A 20,692-nucleotide genomic window follows, 5' to 3' on the forward strand; every position below is an offset into this window, starting at 1 on the left:
CACCGGCCGCGTTCTTACCCACGTGACTTTTGAGTAGCATATCGGAGTCCGTTGTGCTGTGCGCGTGCTTTCTCGTGATCGCGCACGGCGGCGTATTTATAGAAAACTAGAACGCGTACGTGCGCGCGCACGCGTTCTTTGTGAGGCAGCGAAGAGAAGCGCCAAAAGAGTGGCCATGGCTGATGACAAACCTAAGGTGAGTGTCCGGACCAAACAGTTCTATTTACACGTGACGTCCTGCAGCTCTTTGACTTTTACAAGACATTGGCAGCGTGCTCTCGAAACACAACTTGATATTTTGCAAGTTACGCGCTGTAAATCAACTCCTCTGCGTGTACCCATTCTGATAGACCGGAAGGCTCGTGAACGCGCACTCAGCCTCTGTAGCCCCGTGCGCGCTCTTTTTCCATGATCGCTTACCCGACCGACGTCATCGGCTCTGCGTTGTAATGCTCTTGCGATTGTGCGTGTTATTGTTGGATTTGCTTTGTGAAACTATTCTTAAAGTGGTCCTGTAATTATCAACAGCTGATGGTTTGAATCTTTGTGTGTCATTTTAATTAAGATATTTAATTTTAGCTTAATTCTGTATAATTATTAGAGTTTTAAAATTGAACCACGCACTGCTGAGCGTTTATAATACATTTTTATCATTTCCATGTGCATGTTATTGTTTACAATAATACATTTTTTTTAACCTTTTTTTTTTTTACGACATATTTAACGTTTGCTGCCGTGACAAGTTGAAATTCCTGAATGTGGGAAGAATAAATCAAATATAATATGCGAGAGTATTATGAGAGTAAGAGTGGTGAATTAACTTATTTTATCCAAGATTCTCATATGTTTTAAATAATGGATGTTTGGATGGGTTCTCTTGAACTCTAGTTTATTTGGCATGAGATAAGACAGTCCTTTATTCATCCCTCAATGGGGGAAAGTTGGCTTCTCACAGCAGCAATGTAAACACTGAACATTAAAGACTTAGACAAAGCAGCTGTACCCAAGGCAGCCCATGGATGAGATGTCAACTTCCACTTCTGTTTCTGCAGGAAACGGTCAAGACAGAAGGTAATGAACACATAAACCTGAAGGTGGCGGGTCAGGATGGCTCCGTAGTTCAGTTCAAGATCAAAAAGCACACACCGCTCAGCAAACTCATGAAGGCCTACTGTGACCGGCAGGTGGGTACCAAGACGGTTCATATTTCAGTGTGATTTTAGACTTTTTAAACATCATTACTCAATCCAAGGAAATATTTTTTTTTGAGGCGAATTCTAATATCCCTATCCTGATGTTACCGACTGCTCATAAAAGTGTTCCAGTAATGTAATGAGTCATCATGAACACACACCCTTGTTTACCTTTACCTCATGGCTTCCTCAGCCTGAGTGCGACTCATTGCTCCTCATGAAAGCTCTGTGCAGGTTTGAAAAATCCCTGAGTGGAGCATTTATTTTCAAGCCATGACTGTGTCCTCTCTTTTTTTCTGTGACAACCCATGTATTGGATTTTTTTGGGATCAATAAGCTCCAGCTCATGCTTTAAGTTGTCCTCATGAACTTCCATTCAGATGCGCTCTATAGCCGTAAAGCTGGCGCCTTTCACACTGATCATTTAGCAGAATGTAAAAGCTTTTTAATGGCAAAAGTATTGTCCATCTTAAATAACGACCAAGAAGGGACCTTGCCATTAAGAAAGTCCCTCTTCCTGCTTATTCTTTATGACCCCTGTCATCATCTTAATTATTGATTAGTTACTCAACGGCCATGAATAATTCACATTGATTGTTTTTACAGGGACTTTCAATGAGGCAAATCCGATTCCGATTTGATGGACAGCCGATAAACGAGACAGACACGCCGGCACAGGTATGTTTATTTTTTACGCTTTAACATGGACCATGAGGTTGTTTATCTCTGCTGATTTGTTTTCACATGATGGATCCCTGGCATCCCAAACATGTCACACCGGCTCAAGTCATGTCATGGGAAAATTGTACTTTTCTCCTTCTTTTTCTTGCAACTTTGAATATTAAACCATAAAGTGCAGTTATACTGTGATTAAAATTAATTGTTTTTGCTGTTGGATTTTGCCAAATTTATTGCAAATATAGATTTCTCTGTAGGCATCTCTTCTCAAACCGAAGTCAAATCCTGTCATTTCCATGTTGATATTTACTCACCTGTTTTTCATTCAGGGCTGCTTTTACTCACATATTTCTGCTGCTGTTTAAATATTAATGGTGGATGGAATTTGAATTCCATGTCGGCCATCCAAACAGTGCACAATATTTCCTGAAAAAAATCTATGTAAAACTCAGCATTATGACAAGCTTCATTTATAGCCACTGGGGCAATAGTGTTATTCGGTGTTGTTTTTATCTGGATGTGACTATTGATCTTGTATTTTCAGCTGGAAATGGAAGATGAAGATACAATCGATGTGTTCCAACAACAGACCGGAGGACATGTTTAACGGAGCCCAAGGATCAGCAGTGTTCCTCCTCACCAGAACAAACTTTTCAGTGAAGCGCAGCTGCTGCTTCTCTTCATCCAGAGAGAAGATTTTGCACATGATCCGCTTCACCCATCTGTACAATGATTCCATGTCTGCTCCTGTTACTTCAGTTTTTTTATACATAAACCAGATCACTCTGCAATCACTCATTTCTTTGTCTATGTGCTTCTGAATATCTGCATTTGAAAGGTATATATGGAGACATTAGACTGTGGATAATGTGGTTTTATTTTTGGGCTGCCCCTTTTTTTAATGTTTAATTTTATACATTTTATAGTCGCGGATATGTTGAAAAGGAGTTCAATTGGCAAAGTGGTAAATTTTTGTGGGAGCTGAAAAGTGGATGTTGTCATTAATGAATATATGTTTTATCTATTAAAATATCTTTTTCCACACTCATCATTTGTGTTTGGCTCTTCGACATAACACCCTACCTTCAACGCCACACCTGTTTTAGTATTTAAGTAGTAGAAACAGAACATTTCTTTCCACCAACTATTTTACTCAGCTGATTTCAAGTTAAAAGTACTGATTTGTTGCGGAAGAATCTGTATTTTGTAGATAAAATTCATCAACTTAGGACACTACTGAACAATCATGGTGACTTGGCTTTTTATGTTGGCTGCTCCACTGACATTTATTGTTAATTTATTTTACTAATTTAGCTGTAAATTTAGTCCTAAAGTTTTGTCCAGAGGTCATCAGAGAATGACGTTGCATTTCCCTGGAGCTGAGGGAACTGTTCTGACTCTGGCTGCGGCGGGTGAGAGTGATGTCATCTTGGCGGCCAGCCTTCTGTCCCTCACCCTCTGGATGTAGTTCACTAGGTGTCCCAGGACGGACCTGTTGGCTGATGCTTAAGAGCACTGCAGAGGTCACCACCGTGTCAGAATGTTCTCATCTTTATTTGAATGTGGTAGATCGGCGATACAAAGCTGATAAGAGCAGAGCTCAAGTTAAAAGACTCACAGAAAACCTCATTTGAGACTCAGGGCCAGGGGTCCTCCTTTTGCTTTTTTTTATGGGTTATTTGGCTGAAATGAAAAAAGACACCCACGTTTTGTTGCATCTCAGCCTGCTGTCACACAAATGATCATCGTAAAAACACGTATGCGTGAGAAATTTCTATGCCAAACCACGTGTTTAACGTTACAAAGCTACAAAAGTGTTTTGACTGAGCACTGCAGTGGTGTATATGCAGAAAGGCCTCAGGGAAGTGGACTCAACAAGCGAGGCAAAGTGTGCGACATTGACCAATCGGAAAGGAGTTCGATGACTATCTGCCCAATAAGAGCGATGATTGATAGGGCCTCGTCCAATCAGAGCAGGTGAAATACTTGCTGGCTGAGCCGTTGGTGGGTTGTCGCAACCGAACCAGGCGCATCTGGTCGGCTCTTCAGTGTCGGGTGGAGTCCACATCTCGTCGCATCTCAGCGGAGAACCTTCCCACCTCAGCCTCATTTTCTTCCCTCCTTATTGACACCCTGTCGCCGAGAAGACACCGAATTCCTCCTTGAAGATGACGACGACCACCACCTTCCAGGGCGTGGAGCCCGGCGCGAAGAGCAGTTCCAGGTGAGCTGGAGGAGAGACGTCTTCCAGACAAAAGAAGTGGATGCGGGTTCGGTGCTAGCCGAACGGTTCGATTCTCCTTCTGGCGTCCGCTCGCTCCAACACGCCGCTGCTTCTCCTCGAGCTGCTTCAAGTGTCGCCAGGCTAATTAACTTAATCGTATTGGTGTTAGCCGTTAGCTGCGCAGCGAGGTCGTGATGGTCAAGTTTGTGTTTTTCACCGGGAAGCTCGTCAATTGTAGCAGACTGGAGAGGAACTTTGTCAGCTAAGTCGCTGCAGCTCCTCCTCCCGGCGACTCTTTTTGACTTTTAATCAGCGTCACCATGTTCCGTGTCTGCTTGAGGCTGAAGTTGGATTCATATTCCTCCCCTGCATGTGCTTTAGAGGAGCCCTCACCATCGCAGTCTGGGTGAGGACGAGGGGGTCGCTCGTGTCAAGCCAGGGTGTGGTTCTTTTTAAGGGAAATGTTGCTCTGATATCTCCGGTGTGAGCGAGTCAAATGTCGGTCAAACCTCATGAAGCCACACAGAGATGATGCAGGGTCTTGGGTGGGGGCCCTGAGCCAGCTAAGCCTGCAAATCTTCCCTCAGCTCCCTGCTCCTTTAAGCCCCTTTTTCCTTTACTGGCCACTAGTTATATTTCGATTCTCTCCAAATAGATACGAGCAGAATCACTGCCTCCAAAATACCCCGCGCTGCTGCATCAGACAGGTCATCTGCAACACCACCTCCCTGAAGGCTTCCAACTGCTTAAAAACACTTCATATCTGTGTCATTCGCTCTGTTGCTGAAAGGGTGGGGTTTCCAAATCGCGAGATCATCCTCTGGCCACGAGGTGAAGTCTGGTTTGAGCATTAATAATTGAGTCAAATACAGTATGGCCAAAGGTAAAGCTGTTTGATGAGCTTCAGGAGATCACATTAATAATGTAAAGGGAAAAATCCGGATGAATTTAGCTGCATGAATTTGCTAATTTTCAAAACCATATTTCCCTCTTCTTCAAAGATGAGTTATCTGAACTAAAAACGTTTTTAAGTCTGATAGAAATGACTAAACCCTTATGTAAATGAGGAAAGTTTAAACCCAGGTAAAAGTTCTTGGTTCTACTCACTGGTTTACATATGACCTTTAGCTTTCTTTTCACAGAGAAGCTGATGCTATAAAATCTTCCTAAAATGCAAAATCTCTGCGTCATTTCTCTAAAAACGACTTTTTAACAAAGTGATAGTATCCCGTTTTGTGAATTAATATTAATGATCACATGGAGGCTTATTTGCCGTCACGTCCTGTTGTTGTGTGATCCGCGACACACCCCGCAGTCTCAAAATGAAAGCCTCAGGATTGACTCATCAGCTCGTGTCTACCTTCCCTTCACCAGGCTTCGCCTCCATGAGTTACTGCGTCCGGCGGATACAATCCATTTCTGATAAATCCAGCTCCACAGTTCTGGCACCACATTGTTTCTCCTCGCGGCAGCTGCTCGGTGTGTGTCAGCTGTTGGCTTCAGGGACTTTCAAGTGATGAGTTCGCCACCGAAAAAAAAAATCCACTCTGCATGAGCACCAGGCACGACCAGGAAAAACCCTTTTCCCGCTGATTATTGCTCCTTTTGTTCGCCTCATTGAGGAAGGAATGTCGGTGCCAAAGTAGCCTTTGTTTACACACTGGACCGGTCCATTTACTGGGTGACCTACATTAGACTTTTCACCTCTCCTGCCTGCTATAGGAGGTGCATCCCAGTCCAGGCCAGTGGCGCACAACAAAGCAACCATAGATCTGAAGCCAACATGTGTCATGGTGAAGGAATTCGGGCCGAGCGGAGGTAGCAGTTAGATGGTTAACTGATGGTTGGCGACTGGAGTCAGCTGCAGGGCAGAGAGTGTTACTGTCTGTCTGAAAGCTGACAGCCGTCGCAGGGCCTGGACCTCGCTCGTGTTATTGTTTCTGAGCGTTCATAAAACAGCCGGGGCGGAGTTAGCGGAAGGTTGCACGTAGCTCTGGGCCTCTTCATGTTTTATTCAAGTATTGATTTGTCGCACTCAGCTGCCGATCAGTGTTGTGTGACACTGGGGCCTTGTGTTTTTAGATTGACCTAAACAGTATGGGGGCGTGACAGAGCTGTCGATGGCTGAGATTTATTTATGTTTATTAGACACCATGCGGACTGCTCTTAACATATGGGGGTGTAAAACGAGGCACAGCTGTCCACCAAATCTCTTTCTAAAAAAATGATTACTTTAGTTCAATGATCTGGTATCAAAATAAAAGCCTTACTTTTTTTGCTCAATATTCCAGTCAGTTGCTGTTAGGGTTGTCATGACAGTGAAATTGCCAATGTGATGCCCATACCTTGGAAGATTTTCTTTATTAGAGGGGTAAAAAATGTATTTTTATTGCTATGTAGGCATAAAAATATTATTTATGGAAAAACAGAGGCACTGACAAAAAAAACAATTGAATAAAGCCATTAAGTAATTAAAAAAAAATAAGATAACCATGTTTTAACTTGCTGCAGTGCTTACAATGCTATGCTTTTAGCATGTTGTTGAGCCTCTTCAGTGCCTCAATAGAATGTTCCTAACAGCTTCTTATTTTACTTACTTCAGTTTTCTGTTTCTAACAATATAGGCGCTCCTGTAACGGCAAATTTCTCCTTTGTGAGATCAATAAAGTTTATCTTAGCTTATCATGTTGGGTTGTCATAGCAAACAAGTGTTTGTATGAGGAAAGCACTATAGTTGATAAAATCTGCCTTTAAGTCACATTTAGAACAAGTATAAAATGTGCGATTAAATTATGATTAGTCGTAAGTCAACTCAGCTTTAGTGCGATTAATTGAGATTAAAAATATTGATCTATTGACAGCCCTATGTATTTTTTAAAACGGCAGGGATACCGTTGACTGTAAATAATCTTTCATCCACTAGACTCTCACACGTCATGTATGTTTCGTCCACCAGGGTGCTGCGGCCACCGGGTGGGGCCTCCAGTTTCAGCTTCGGCACAGACGAGGAGTCGACCCCTCAACGCAAGAACAAGATGGCCTCCAGTATCTTCGCAGAGCCCGAGGACCCTCATGCTCACCGCAGGAACAATCCACCCAGTAACTAAACACCTTTAAGCACTTCTCTTCACCACATTTAGAAAAAACCCAAACACAGAGGGCTTGCATTCAGTTCTGCACCAGTGGGCTCTTTGCAGTTATGCTCTGACATGTTCCTGCACCAGAGCTGCTTAATAAACCCCTTTGGAAGCAAAACAAGGCTGGGATTAATGTAACTTTATCATGGAAAGATACAAGCGGCAGACTTGTATTGGAATTTTCCACCGATGGAAAAAGGAGAATAAGCCAGGGGTGTTTGAATCAGGGTAATTTGAAACCAGGCTTTGTCACTTTTGGGTGAGGATCATCCCTCTGTGGAAAGAAGTAGGGCAGCTAAAATATTCTCTTATAAAGAAAGGCACAAATGGATCTTCTTTCCTCTGTCACGTTCTTCAGTGGAGGATTTCACGAGAGAAATAATCTCCTGTGACGATATTTACCTTGTGAAGTCAGATGTTTGTTTTGTGCCTGATTTCAAATTCATTCATTCAGCCCTGTAGCTCCGACTACAGTCGACAGCTGTTTCTGTTTGTGTCGGTTTCATTTGGGTCGAGTTCAGGGATCGTTCTTCGAGCTCCCGCTTTCCTGGGGATTGTAAAAGAGTGATTGTTTCTAGCTGTAAAAGCTAGAGATTGTGTGAACTCCTCGACCTGTGGAGGCGTTCACATGACCAGGTCTCTGCGGCAACTTTTCACCAAGTCCTCAAATCGATAATATCGATACGCTCAAACATCGCCATACTTGATTGAGTGATATTGTCTGGATATTTCAAGTAGTCTATATCAATATTTACTACATAGATACTTGCTGCATATGACGTTTTCTTTTTGTGCATTCAAGTTATTTTGTTGATAAAGGAAGCGATTCATTCCTCTGTTGGGGCAGGACATTAACTGAACTTATTTTCATACACATGATATTCTACTAGATTATCTGATTTTTACCCTTTAAAATGATGGTTATCATTCCAATATATTATAAACTTACATTATCACAACGTATTGTATCACCACTCTATCGAGATATGTATCATATCGCTAGATACCAGCTGATCCACACCTTAGTACTAGTCAGTCTGAGGTGTGGTCTGTGCTTGTTTCTGTTCCAACAGAGGTTAGCATCAGGCTAACAACAGATGGAGGTGCACAAAATATTCCTCTTGAGTTGCCTGCGTTTTGTGTTCGATTAGAATTTGATTATCGCTCCATTACTAATAGCATTTAGCATTGATGGCGAGTAGGGATAGGCAATATGGACAAAAAAAGTTATTGCGATAAGTATTAGTGGAGTGTGTCTCCAACACTATTACTTGTTTATGTTAAAATATAATAGTTAACAAAGTGTAGAGCTGAGAAAGTCAATGTGTCACGTCTCTGGTAGAAGCCGCTGGTGTCTGACAGACTGCTCTGCCAGCTTTATTTAGGGGTTAAATTGAGCCGTCTGTCTGCTGTGTCTCATGTCTCTTGACAGTTGACTTGAACTATGGAGCGGTCTGGACACATGTCCTAGATGCTATTGAAGAAATATTAGAAATCGTGTGAAGAAATGATCATTTAGTCATCTTCTATTCTCCAAATCATTACACAAACTGTCAGTCCTTTTTCCCTTTGTGTGATTAAAAAACCTTTTCACAATTCTCTCTCCTAAAACGGTTGTTTCCCATTGCCTTATTGAAGATTTCACTAATACATTGACCACTTTAGAATTTGTTGATTTGTTGCCTCATCATGCACAAGTGTGCAGCACAATGCAGCAAGTGCCACGTGTTTACCGAATTTATTGTGAGATGCAGAATTGTCACCCTGGTGTTTGGCAGTATATCGTGTACGATAAGATATCAGCCATCCCTAATAGCTAGTGAGGTAAAAGCTACTCTGTCAGGGAGAACAAAGAGGAACTCCAGGCTGAAGAGGAGGCTGGCATGTGTAGTGTTTTTGCCGGCTCACAGTTTTGAGTGATATATGAAATTATTCCCTAGAACTATTAATGTTTCTCCGGTTGGCTTAACCAAAACAGAATTGCAAAGGTGTTGTTGGAATGTGTTTATTTCAGCCGCAACAGGTCAGGCCCAGATGAGGTCAGCAGGATTTGGTTTTTGCTTCTGATAATGTGAGATCAGCGCTAGGCATTAGCCACAAGTGATCGATCCAGGCTGGATTTAAAGGGCTTCAGATGAGTTTTTCATGATGGTCTGAACAGGGCGGTAATCTGTCTGGTTCCCTCCACGATGAGCCCGTGAGGTCGATAAATGATAAAATGATGCGTCACCGACCCGTCCGGCCCATCAACTGCATCCCTCAGCTGCATCGAATTCATCAGTCGGACTCCATAATGAAGGAGCCCTTGTTGACGGATGGAGACTCAACAGAACTGATTCACTTAAGTCCATTAACAGCAGCAGGCGCTGCTGAGTTGCTGTCTATTGTTCCCTGGTGACAGTGTTTGTCTGTGCCCTTCCTTCCTGCTGGGCTGCTGCCTTCACCTCATGTGGTTCTGACCCCGCTCCGGAGCCAGACTCTGACTTTAAAGCCATCTCTTTGCCAGATTCTGGCGCTGATCTCAAGCCTTGGCTCGACCGTTTATAGTCCAGTCAGAGATTATCTTGGTGGGGTGCGAACATTTGGGTCTGGGGGTTTGCCTGTGGTTAATTGGATTAGCGTCCATATGGGGTGACTCGGCCGCTTAAAAGCTTGACTCATGTTTTATGATTCGTCTGCGCCGCTTCCTGTCGAGGCTGAATTTAATGGGATTATAACTGCACATTGTCCAGGAAGCACTGTACCATCCAACGTTTCTCCTCACCAAAACATTTCACAGATGTTACGCACTTCAGATTATTCAGGATCATCCACTCCTCGGGATTAAAGCTCAATGATCAACAAGTTGGTTTCTGTTTATAACTATATTAACATCAGCGCTCCACTCTCCTCCTCCTGGTCTCACAGGTGGAGCCGCAGCAGGGACCCTGTGTGGGGAGCCGTCGGCCCCCCTGCGGCGGTGCCAGCAGCCCATTCTCTTCCCCAAGAACCCTCAGCCGGAGCTGACCACCATCCACAACTCTGGGGCGGCGCTTGTCTGGAGCCAGAGACGAGAGGTCTGTCCTGACTCGCTGACGGAGTTTGAGCTTCTATTTTGCTTCAAGTACCTGTCGGCCATCTTGGCCTGTCAATGTCACCATCTCAGACATGAGTGTGTTTGAGGATTGATGGGAGGGTGGCGTGGAAAACATCTTGGAATGACACACAGCTGCTCCCTTTATATTAATGCGAAAGTAGCATATATTACAGTGTAATTATAATTTTTAAAGTAATAATAATGTATTTAAAATACGGTGATTCCCCCAAGTCTGTCAAAGATGGGGCTGGACACTATTAAAGGTCACTTTTTGACCCTTGTTTTTAGCCTCTTGCTGATGTTTTTTATATTTTAAATGGTAAAAAATTACTTGAACTTTGCAATTTCATGTGTGTACTGTGTGCTGTAATATCACTGTTACTTTGTCTATTTATTTATATGTATATATATATTAGCAGATTATAACTAGAGCTTCTCCTGTAACTCAGTGTACTTTAATGTTAAGGCTATGACTGTATTTCACTTATCTAAATGTTACTACTGTTCACAATACTGTCACTACAATCCTCACTTCCTTTCCCCTGACTGCTACCGATACTAAAACCTCTCGGTGTGTAGTGTGTGTTATATCACTGTTGTCGTTCCACGCTATTAATGATCCTAACTTTCACTTCAAAAACTGCTGACGCGGTGAATTCAGATGCTGCTGTTGGATAATTTATGACTAAAAAAGGAGTGTTTTCTTCAGACACTGAATTCTGGCCCGTGTGTTGTCTCTGCAGGAGGAGAACGGCCAGGAACAAGCCAACGATGGTGAGTGTCCTCCAGTCCTGGCTTGTTTGTCCAATGTTCCCGACACTCTCGTGTTTAAACTGACGTGCGCGACTCCGGTTAGTCACATGACCAGAGGGGCGTGTCATGCCTGGTCCCTTCTCACTGCTTCCATCAGGAGTGTGATGTTTCTCTTGTGACGCCAGGCTTTTTTTATGAAGCTCCAGCTGCAGGTTTGAGGCCGCTCTGATAATAGAGGCTTCAACCACATGCCTTAGAAGAATGCAAACTTCCCCTCTGATGTGGGCGAGTGTGTGTGAGGAGCATGTTTGCTTGTTGCTGCTTGGTTTGTTTACAGGGCGTAGCCAGGCCCTCGTGCCTTTCTATTCCACTCCGAAATGTGGAGGTCTGAGCCGCGCTCACTTCCTCTGATGTCACAGCTCAAACTCAGAAGCAAGTCTTTTATCCTGCTCCAGTTCCTTCATTGGTGGACGAGCACTGCTGAGCTGTTGATCATCGGCCAGTATTCGTGAATCCTTCTTGGCTGAAGGATCCTGAAGTTCAAACCAGACCAAACATGACCATTGGGACACACAGGGAAGCAAGAGAGCAATACGGCAACAGTCACTTAAATGTTGAGAATGGCATGTAAAACATGGCTGCTTGCATGACTGTCTCGTGGGATCATGAGTTCTGGGATTCAACCTGTCCTTTTCAGACAAATACACATTTCATCCCCCCCGACACGCACGCACGCACACACACACACACACACGAGTCTCGTGGGTGAAGCGCAGGTCAGGCCTCATCACACAGTGCTCGGTCATGACACGGTACAGCGGCACTGAGGAGCATTTACTGTACTTCCTGAGTATTAGTACACTGTCGACATGTGTTGGCCTGAGTCAGCTGATATCACTCCCTTGTCTCTAACACATTTCAACTGTAATATTCACCAACCAATGAGCAGCTTTCATTATTTCAGCTGCTTTTACTGCAACTACTTTCTTATTTTTATTACCGACTGACATGACCTGCTTCAACCATAATCAAGTCCAGTATTTTCATACTGTGATGTAGTTTTCCTTAGACAAAGACTGAAACACTTACAGCTTATTCATACCTTCAGTACTATTTCTGTTTATTATTGTATGAATAATCACTAAAGTTGTGGTCTCGTCCAAGTACTACCTCGACTCACATTTTTCCTGCTTCTATTAATTTATCAATAGTATTTCAAGAATTTATCACTGAAGTAAATAAGTGGTTAAAAAAATTCTTGTTCTCTCTTCCTCATGATTACTGTTTTCACTATTACAGTAGTACTGTGTCGTTGCTTGTTGTTACGACTGACTTTTGCGTTGTGTTTTCCTGCTTCTGAATCGGAACAGCTATTGACTTTAACACTTGTATTTCACAACCTCCGACGTGTTCTTCCAGAGTGTCCTGACAACGGGGACGAGGAGCAGCAGCAGGAGACGCCACAGCCGTCCGCCCCGTCGGGAAGTGCCAACAACGCCTCGGGCGGCCGGAGAAACCCCCCCGGCGGGAAGTCCAGCCTCATCCTGGGTTGAAGCCACTCTCTGTCCATCCGAACACTTTTTTTATTTTTTAAAAGATGAATACCCAGCCACTCTCACTCTCTCCTCTGCCCTTCCTCCCTCCCACCCCTCTTTATCTCTGTCCGTTCTTCACTCCTGTCGTCACGTCCGTGGATCCTCCCCGTCCTCTCTGCCCCGCCCCTTTTGTTTCAACCCTTATTTTCTATTAAAAGGAGAAAAAAACATTGACAAAAGCACTTTATGTATCTGTCTCCCTCCCCACCCCTGTCCGCCTCACCCTCCCTCCCCCTTCTGTAGAGCATCTCGCCTGCTGGCAAAAGCAGGACTTCAGTTTGTCTCTCATGTCCCCTGATGTGAATGGAAAAATATTCAAACATTGATGCGTGGATTTCTAAATACAAATAAAGATTGATATGAAGTTCCTGGCTTCGACTTTGTTTTTGTGTGGCCTCTACTCATATTCCCTTTTCAGGGGTGAGAGTGATGGGTCGATGAGGTTTCATGAAACAGTGTCCTGAGTTTCATAGTCCACTAGAGAGCGCTGTCTGCTGGAAAATGTTTGGACTTGAACAACTAATTCAATAAAACCTCACATCTCTAAACCAAGAGCTCAACAGACTAGAGAGCCGCTGTCTCCAGATGACATCATCGACCACATATTTTGGCTCCTTCCTGCCTGATTTTTTTTTTTTGTTTTTTTTTGTCCAAGCTGAACATATTCCAGATTCAGAGAGAGGGGGGTGTGATCCACCCGAATTCAGGATGGCTTTATTTGGAAATGCTGATTCAGCTTCCAGCGCTTTTACCTTCTTTAAGCATGGAGAAGGATTTGGCACTCTGATCTTTTTTGTCTCGCATTTTGATCTGCTTTCCATCACACTGAGCTCAGCACCTCAGAGTTTATCCTGAACCAGAGTTTGCGTCGATTAGCACTTTGCTATTTTCAGACATATTTAGTAGATTTAATGAAAAAATCTTCGGTATTATATGGAAGAAACAATAGCCATTTAATACATGACTGGTGAACACATGATTTTCAAAAATATTTATTACAATATTGAATGATAAATCAAATATTTTACTTTTTTAGGATGCCCTCAGCTCCCTTTTAAGGGGATCGCTGACATCAGCCGTATTACGCTTTTCTCAGGGCTACCTTACATGCCTGAGAAATTGAGTAAAAATCCTTGAACAAAGATGTCCCAACAATCTCTCTGTGAGAACATTAACAGTACAGTTGGTGTCTCCTCTGAGATGCATGTTGGATACTGCTGCAGTGCTTTGTGGGACTTGCATTGGAGACGTGTGTTTTCGACCATAAACAGTTGCTTGATGAAGGAATCAGACAGGAGTGAAGATGGCAGGGTCTTCAGTGGATGGAGATGATGGCTAAGCTTCTTAGATGAGGAGCTCCAGGATGGAGATGATCGCTTGATATCTGTTAATCCCAGCCACGATTAGTCTGCTCTTCATCTCATCGATGGTTCTGTCCATCCACTCTTGGTGGCTGGGGGCTTCAAGGATGTGGCTCCATAATCTGAGATTAGTTTTCCCTCATCCCTCCTAACCCATCTGAAAGCTTGAGACTTTAACACGTCTTTGTTTCGTCGTCTTCTCCGCCACATCTTCTCCGATCCTACGGGCCACTTGCAGTGACTCCCCCCTCCCCCACATGTCCCGACTTATTTAACCACAGATGCTTGTTTGCAATTTGACTGTATTGATTTGCTCCGGATGGGGCCCATGTGTGTCCCAGGAGAGCTCCTGACCAGGAAATGAGATGAGTCATCACCGGTCGTCATGACAACCAGCTCGTCCGGCACATCCTTGCCCAGTCAGTCAGCACTGAGTCAGCGTGGTCTTCCACCGCCCTCGGGGGCTTCGAGCAGGGCTGAGATTACATCACTGATCGTTTCCGTGGCGACACTTGCAGCATGAAGGCTTCCTGGTGGTGTCTGCATCGGGTCATATCCTACCTTCCTGACTGGATTAGTCATAGTCAGAGTCAGGAGACGAGTCAATGGAGAAGTGTGGGATGGTCCTCAGGGAGACAGGAAGTGGGGGTGGGGGGGGCAGGGCTGACATGTATTGTCGAGCTCTGGATTGTAAGACAGATACTACTAGGTTGTATTTCATCACAATCCTCCTGCTTCTGCTCACCTGCATCATCAAGGTACTTTTTTCTTCTCAACATGGGAACGTTACTCTATTCTGGACTAAACATAAACATAAAGTTTGCATTTTGTTTACCCCAAATATGGGCCAAGATTTGCACTCAATATTGCAATTATACAACGTATATTTTCAATTTTATATTAGAATTCCAGTAGTTATTATTGAAATTATTCTTCTTACATTTAGGCGGATTATTTGTATTTTTATTTTATTTCGATTTGTTTGTTATTTTTATTTTATTTTATTTTTTGCAACTTTTACATGCATTTTATTAAATTTATTTTTGTCTTTTTTGTCTTTCCCTTTAATAAATAAATTATATTATATTATATTATATTATATTATATTATATTATATTATATTATATTATATTATATTATATCACGAATGCACACTTGTTTTTAAGCATCTTGCATCCCATCCCATGAACTGTTCACTCTGCACACAAACAATACCTGAAAGTGACAATAGAGGGCAGTGTGAGACACATAATGTGGAGACTATCGCGCTGTTTCGCTGGTGCTGAAACTACTTCACTTGATGCTAAGTGACCTCTCGGTTTCCTTTATTTTCCTAATCCAGTGACGGAAATTGAATAGTAATAATAGTAACAATGTCGACAGCATTCCCTCCCACCCCCCACGACCCAATTCTTTAAATCCCAAAATTTCACCGAGTGCTCAACTCTCTTGCATTCTGCGTGTGACGCGCGCATTTTAACCGCTGCACGCAATGGTTCCGGAACCGGAGCCGAGTGTGAATGCATCGTGCACAGGACACTCGCACTGTTTCACCCACTGGGACTGGAGTTTTGTCTTATGGATTTTGTCTCCCCCTACTGGAATCATTGAGTAATGCTAAATCTAAGGCAGAGGAGGGCAGTTAAATTTCCTGAAGGGCCACATTATAAACTGTGACTGTTGTGAGGGGCCGTCATGGCCAAAAAAGGCGGATGACTACGAAACGTAACGAAAAAGGACGAAATGAACCATACCACATGGAAGCAAGGATAGATATTAAGAAGTGTAAATATGACATGAAACCTATAAAAAATAATTTAGCATGTATCTTAAATAGAATAGAAATCATGATAAAACTATGGACCAAACATCAAAGATAAAAAGGCCATTGATTTCAAAATATATTTTGAATTTTATTTCAATGAATTTTGAGGGAAATACTATAATTACAAATGAAAAAAAGAAACAAAAATGTAGTCCTGAATACAATGTATTTACAGTTGAACTGGAACTGGCGAAAACAGGATTTAAAAAATGACAGAAAATGACAACTTATCAGTGGTATAGTTTTAGTCTGACCTCATGAGGACCGCAAAAACACAGGCAAAGGGCCACATATGGCCCCTGGGCCGCACTTTGCCCAGGTCTGATCTAAGGTGTTTTATGAACATAAATGCTTTGGATATGTCTAAAACTATGGCGGCAAACGTGGCAAAACACGGCAAAAACAAAAAATATTGAACAAAAAACAATGAGAAAGACTCACACGAGGATCCTGTTCTGTTGGTCATTACCCAAAGCTCGTGGCCATAGGTGAGGGTTGGACCATATATTGACTGGTAAATCAAGAGCTTTGCTCTATCTTTAACAACAGACCAGTGCAGTGTCCCCACAGCAGACGGAGCCCGATCCATGACTTCCCTTCTCACTGGAGTCCAAGACCCGGAGCGGGCGTTCCACCCTTTCCTAACCCTCACCATAACGTCCCATACAAATATTTAAAAGGAAGTACAACAACCTTAAAATAAATAAATACAATCAGTAAAAAAAAAAGTAAAATAAATAAAATGATCTGACCTCCTTCCTCTTCTAGAGGGCAGTGCGGATCGGGCTCTTCTGTGTATTTCTAACCTAGTTTTTTGCGGAACTTTCAGTATAAGAAGCAGATTCTAATTCAGTGATGATGGTTTTTCCTGCAGCTGAGGGCAGAGATGATGTGTCCGGCTTTCATTAAATTCCTCGGTTTCCTCGTGTTGATGAAGACAACTTTGCTGACTGGCACCGGAGCCAGTTTTGGCCCTTGATTACATTTCATGTGGCCTTCAAATAATAAACATAAATAATAATATAAAGATAAATAATCACAAAATATTTTATTATATTTGGCTATAAATAACCAGACAAACACGCTTCTCACTGTTGGCGTGGGGACTGTAGATGGTGGCTGTCAGAGGCACCCCACTTCCTGTGAGGTCGGATAAAAACTGCTGGAGGTTTCCCATGCTCACAGAGAAGCGAAGATGTTCTTCAGACGTCTTCTCACGTCTTGCCTCCTCCTGAGCCTCACAGGTAGGTCTTCTGAATGTAAGCGGTGATGAGTGATCTCCACATTACAACTCATGCACTAACTTTCCACAGAGAGCTCCGAGGTTATCTGGAGTACAGTTGGGGGGTCTGCCACCATCAGGTGCAGGACATCCTCTCCAGAAGAAGAAACACTGAAGTTGCTGAAGGGTCTGATGAAGGAGAACCAAGCTGTGTATAAGTCCTCGCAGACCGATCTCTTCGGATGTTCTACTGACCTTCATAACAGACTTACCATCACCGGAGTCTTCCCAAACCATGACATTCATATCTCCAACCTGACGCTCAACGACACCTCCATCTACTGGTGCATGTATAAAACCTATGACTCAATAAAAATGGACTTCAGAGAAACTGAGGCCAACACTGTGACGCTGCTGGTGGTGCCGGCTCGGCCGACTGACTCCACTGGGCTTGTTGTCCCGTCTGGGACAGCAGCTCCAGTCCCCACAGACCACTGCCATTTTCTGGTCCTGGTGGCGGTTGGGATTTCGTCTACAATTCTGATCACAATCCTCCTGCTTCTGCTCGCCTGCATCATCAAGGTACTTTTTTCTTCTCAACATGGGAACGTTCCTCTGTTCTGGACTAAACATAAAGTGAAGTCAATATATATATATTTTGTTTACCCAAAATATGGGCCAAGATTTGCACTCAATATTGCAATTATACAACGTATATTTTCAATTTTATATTAGAAATCCAGTAGTTATTATTGAAATTATACTTCTTACATTTAGGCGGATTATTTGTATTTTTATTTTATTTCGATTTGTTTTGGTTTTTTTTTGCAACTTTTACATGCATTTTATTACATTTCTTTTTGTCTTTTTTGTCTTTCTCTTTAATTTAATAAATAAATAATAAATAAAATACAAGTACAATAAAATAAACTAAAACTAATAATTAATAATAAGTCCAATAAAAACAGAACAGTTCTATTCTATTCTATTCTATTAGATTAGATTGGATTAGATTGCCTATAATAGTAAATTTTAATTTAATTTTTTTAATTTAAATACAAAACAAGTATTATAGATCTATCTATCTATCCATCCATCTATCCATCTATGTATCTATCAATCTATCCATCCATCTATCTATCTATCCATCCATCTATCCATCTATGTATCTATCAATCTATCCATCTATGTATCTATCTATCTATCTATCTATCTATGTATCTATCTATCTATCTATCTATCTATCTATCTGTCTATCTATCTATCTATCTGTCTATCTATCTATCTATCTATCTATCTATCTATCTATCTATCTATCTATCTATCTATCTATCTATCTATCTGTCTATCTATCTATCTATCTATCTATCTATCTATCTATCTATCTATCTATCTACCTATCTATCTATGTATCTATGTATCTATCTATCTATCTATCTATCTATCTATCTATCTATCTATCTATCTATCTATCTATCTATCTATCTATCTATCTATCTGTCTGTCTGTCTGTCTGTCTGTCTGTCTATCTATCTGTCTGTCTGTCTGTCTATCTATCTATCTGTCTGTCTGTCTGTCTGTCTGTCTATCTATCTATCTGTCTATCAGCATTCAAATGTAATTCTATGTCTTATTTGTTTCGTCATCTCATTCGTCTGAAGAACAGTGATGTTGTATCTTCCAGAAAAAGCTCTTGAAGCGAGTGATGGCGGTGCCTCGTTGCTCCGCAGCGGATGTGTATGAGGAGATGCGCGCAACAGTCCGGCGCTGACGGCTCCCTGATCCTTGCGCGAATGTCTTTCCAATGAGCCACACACGATGTAAATATGACCACTCTTTTCATCTTATTAAAGATTTCACTTCATTTCGCGTCTCTGTTTGTGTCACTGTTTTGCCATGAATACACAGAGACAGGTGAAAGACCTTCGACTGTCTGAGACGTGGAAGCTTGGACCACATTTATTTTCATTAGGTTGTCCAGGATTTGGCGCACGCGTCCGGAGCTTTCATCATGTTTCAGTTCGTGATCCACTCCAGGATTTCCACCGCTCCTGCCTTGAGTCGAGTCAGCATCCTGGTTCCGATGATGCTGAAGTGTTTATCAGTAAAACGGTTTGCTTCTCTCATTCGCACCTTCGTGCCTTCAACTCACAACAGGAAAAGAAAATGTTGACGTTGCATTCACACTCACACCTCGGTCTTATCTCGCTGCATGTGTACAGTCAACACTTGACCACAGTCACCTCACAGACGACTGTTTCCTCCGAGTGACATTTAGCTGTTGACGCTCTGCTTCCGCTTTGCGGAAGTCACCAACATTAAGAAAAAAAAAAAAGAAAAGAGAGAGAAGGTTTGCTGTTCCCCTCGCGAGCCTCTGAACTTTTAACAGCAGGTGTGTGTTACCTGTCGAGCGTGCCCCCTGCCCCCCACCCAAGGTAGCTGGGATGTTGTTAATAGGGTGAACAAAGGTGCATTTAAACCAGCAACACCATTTCCGTGAAGTAGACAGAGCGTTTCTCCTGGATTCCTGTGGCCACCAGAGGTCGCTGCTGTCTCACCTTCCACCCTCACCTGACGAGTGTCCGAGCATGGCAGGTCAGGGAAGTTCGACAGGCTAAAGTCTGCAGAGTGTGTGAAGAAATGTGGGTCAGCTGAACTTCAAACACACACACACACACACCCCGTCGTCCAAAGCAGGCCTCTGTTTTCGCTCATGTTTGGCCCCACAGTTCCAGAAAACCACTCCCGCTGCAGGAGTGGGCGTGAGTCAGGAGCTCAGGTGAGCTCTCGCTCCTGCCAGACTCACACTCTCCAGGAGGGTTTCGCCAAGTCTCGTCACAGGAGAGGACACCAGAGAGGAAGTCAGCGGGTCAAGCCAGTGGATGTTCCTCAGGACTGCTGATAAGATTTTCAAATTAAAACTAGACCAAGTGACCAGAGGAGCCAGAGCCTGCAGCCATGAGGAAGACTTCAATCCAAGGTAAGTCTCACGTTGACAAGATCTGAACCATAAATGACATCGGTGTAGCTGCAAGGCCACATGTGGGCGTGGTGTTTGGAGCTTCCAAGACATTCACCGGACAAAGCTTTGAAGTGAGTTGCTGGAAAGCTGCCCAAGTCCTCGAAGTTCTGGACTCACGAGTCCAGTAGCAGCAAGTCTGATTCTTGCTCACACCTTCTTCTCAACATCCATCAGTGGGAACTGTTCCTCCCAGCTACCCGGGGTCAGAGGCTGCGGAGACACACTGGACTGTGGAGCATAAAGCCAAGTCCTAGCTGAAAGAGTCTGTGCCCTTGAGCAAGACCTCAGCGACACACATATGACTAACTCTCTCGACTTCATCTTCAGTCGCCATCTTTCATTCATAACACTGTTATTAATCCGTTTTGAGTGACAGCTTCATGATGCAATTGCTTCTCTCCTCCCCTCTAATGGAACCAGGGACCTGATTTATGAACCTGCTGTCACTCACTTTATTTTTTTTTTAAACTGCTGATGAGACTTAAAAGAGGTTTGTTGCATTCAATCAACCTGCTGACACGACCACCTTTGACTCCTCATTTCTTTCTTCTACACTCTTTCTTTCCAATAATTCCTGTTATTAACATCCATATGTTCACATGATGA

At 42.9% G+C, this 20,692-nt stretch overlaps 3 protein-coding genes across 3 annotated transcripts in view; all 3 read left to right on the forward strand.

Annotated features, from left to right (window-relative positions):
* The first annotated feature begins 60 nt into the window (after positions 1–60).
* On the forward strand, positions 61–2,912 carry LOC128750985 (small ubiquitin-related modifier 2-like). Its single transcript, XM_053851679.1, has 4 exons — positions 61–196; positions 1,053–1,184; positions 1,800–1,871; positions 2,416–2,912. The coding sequence occupies exons 1-4, from the start codon at positions 176–178 to the stop codon at positions 2,476–2,478; spliced, it is 288 nt and encodes a 95-aa protein (XP_053707654.1). The 5' UTR covers positions 61–175; the 3' UTR covers positions 2,479–2,912.
* A 954-nt stretch (positions 2,913–3,866) lies between these two features.
* Positions 3,867–13,035, forward strand: LOC128751650 (jupiter microtubule associated homolog 1-like). The gene is made up of 5 exons (XM_053852841.1): positions 3,867–4,095; positions 7,052–7,194; positions 10,131–10,288; positions 11,052–11,082; positions 12,481–13,035. The coding sequence occupies exons 1-5, from the start codon at positions 4,040–4,042 to the stop codon at positions 12,612–12,614; spliced, it is 522 nt and encodes a 173-aa protein (XP_053708816.1). The 5' UTR covers positions 3,867–4,039; the 3' UTR covers positions 12,615–13,035.
* Positions 13,036–19,358: 6,323 nt separating this feature from the next.
* Positions 19,359–20,692, forward strand: part of LOC128750802 (septin-9-like) — a 44,803-nt gene continuing 43,469 nt past the window's right edge. Inside the window, exon 1 of the mRNA XM_053851315.1 lies at positions 19,359–20,044. Within this exon, the coding sequence (XP_053707290.1) occupies positions 20,023–20,044 (22 nt within the window). The 5' untranslated portion in view covers positions 19,359–20,022. The remainder of the gene's footprint in view (positions 20,045–20,692) is intronic.

The sequence above is a fragment of the Synchiropus splendidus genome, chromosome 19 (genome assembly GCF_027744825.2).
Source record: "Synchiropus splendidus isolate RoL2022-P1 chromosome 19, RoL_Sspl_1.0, whole genome shotgun sequence".
NCBI lineage: Eukaryota > Metazoa > Chordata > Actinopteri > Syngnathiformes > Callionymidae > Synchiropus > Synchiropus splendidus.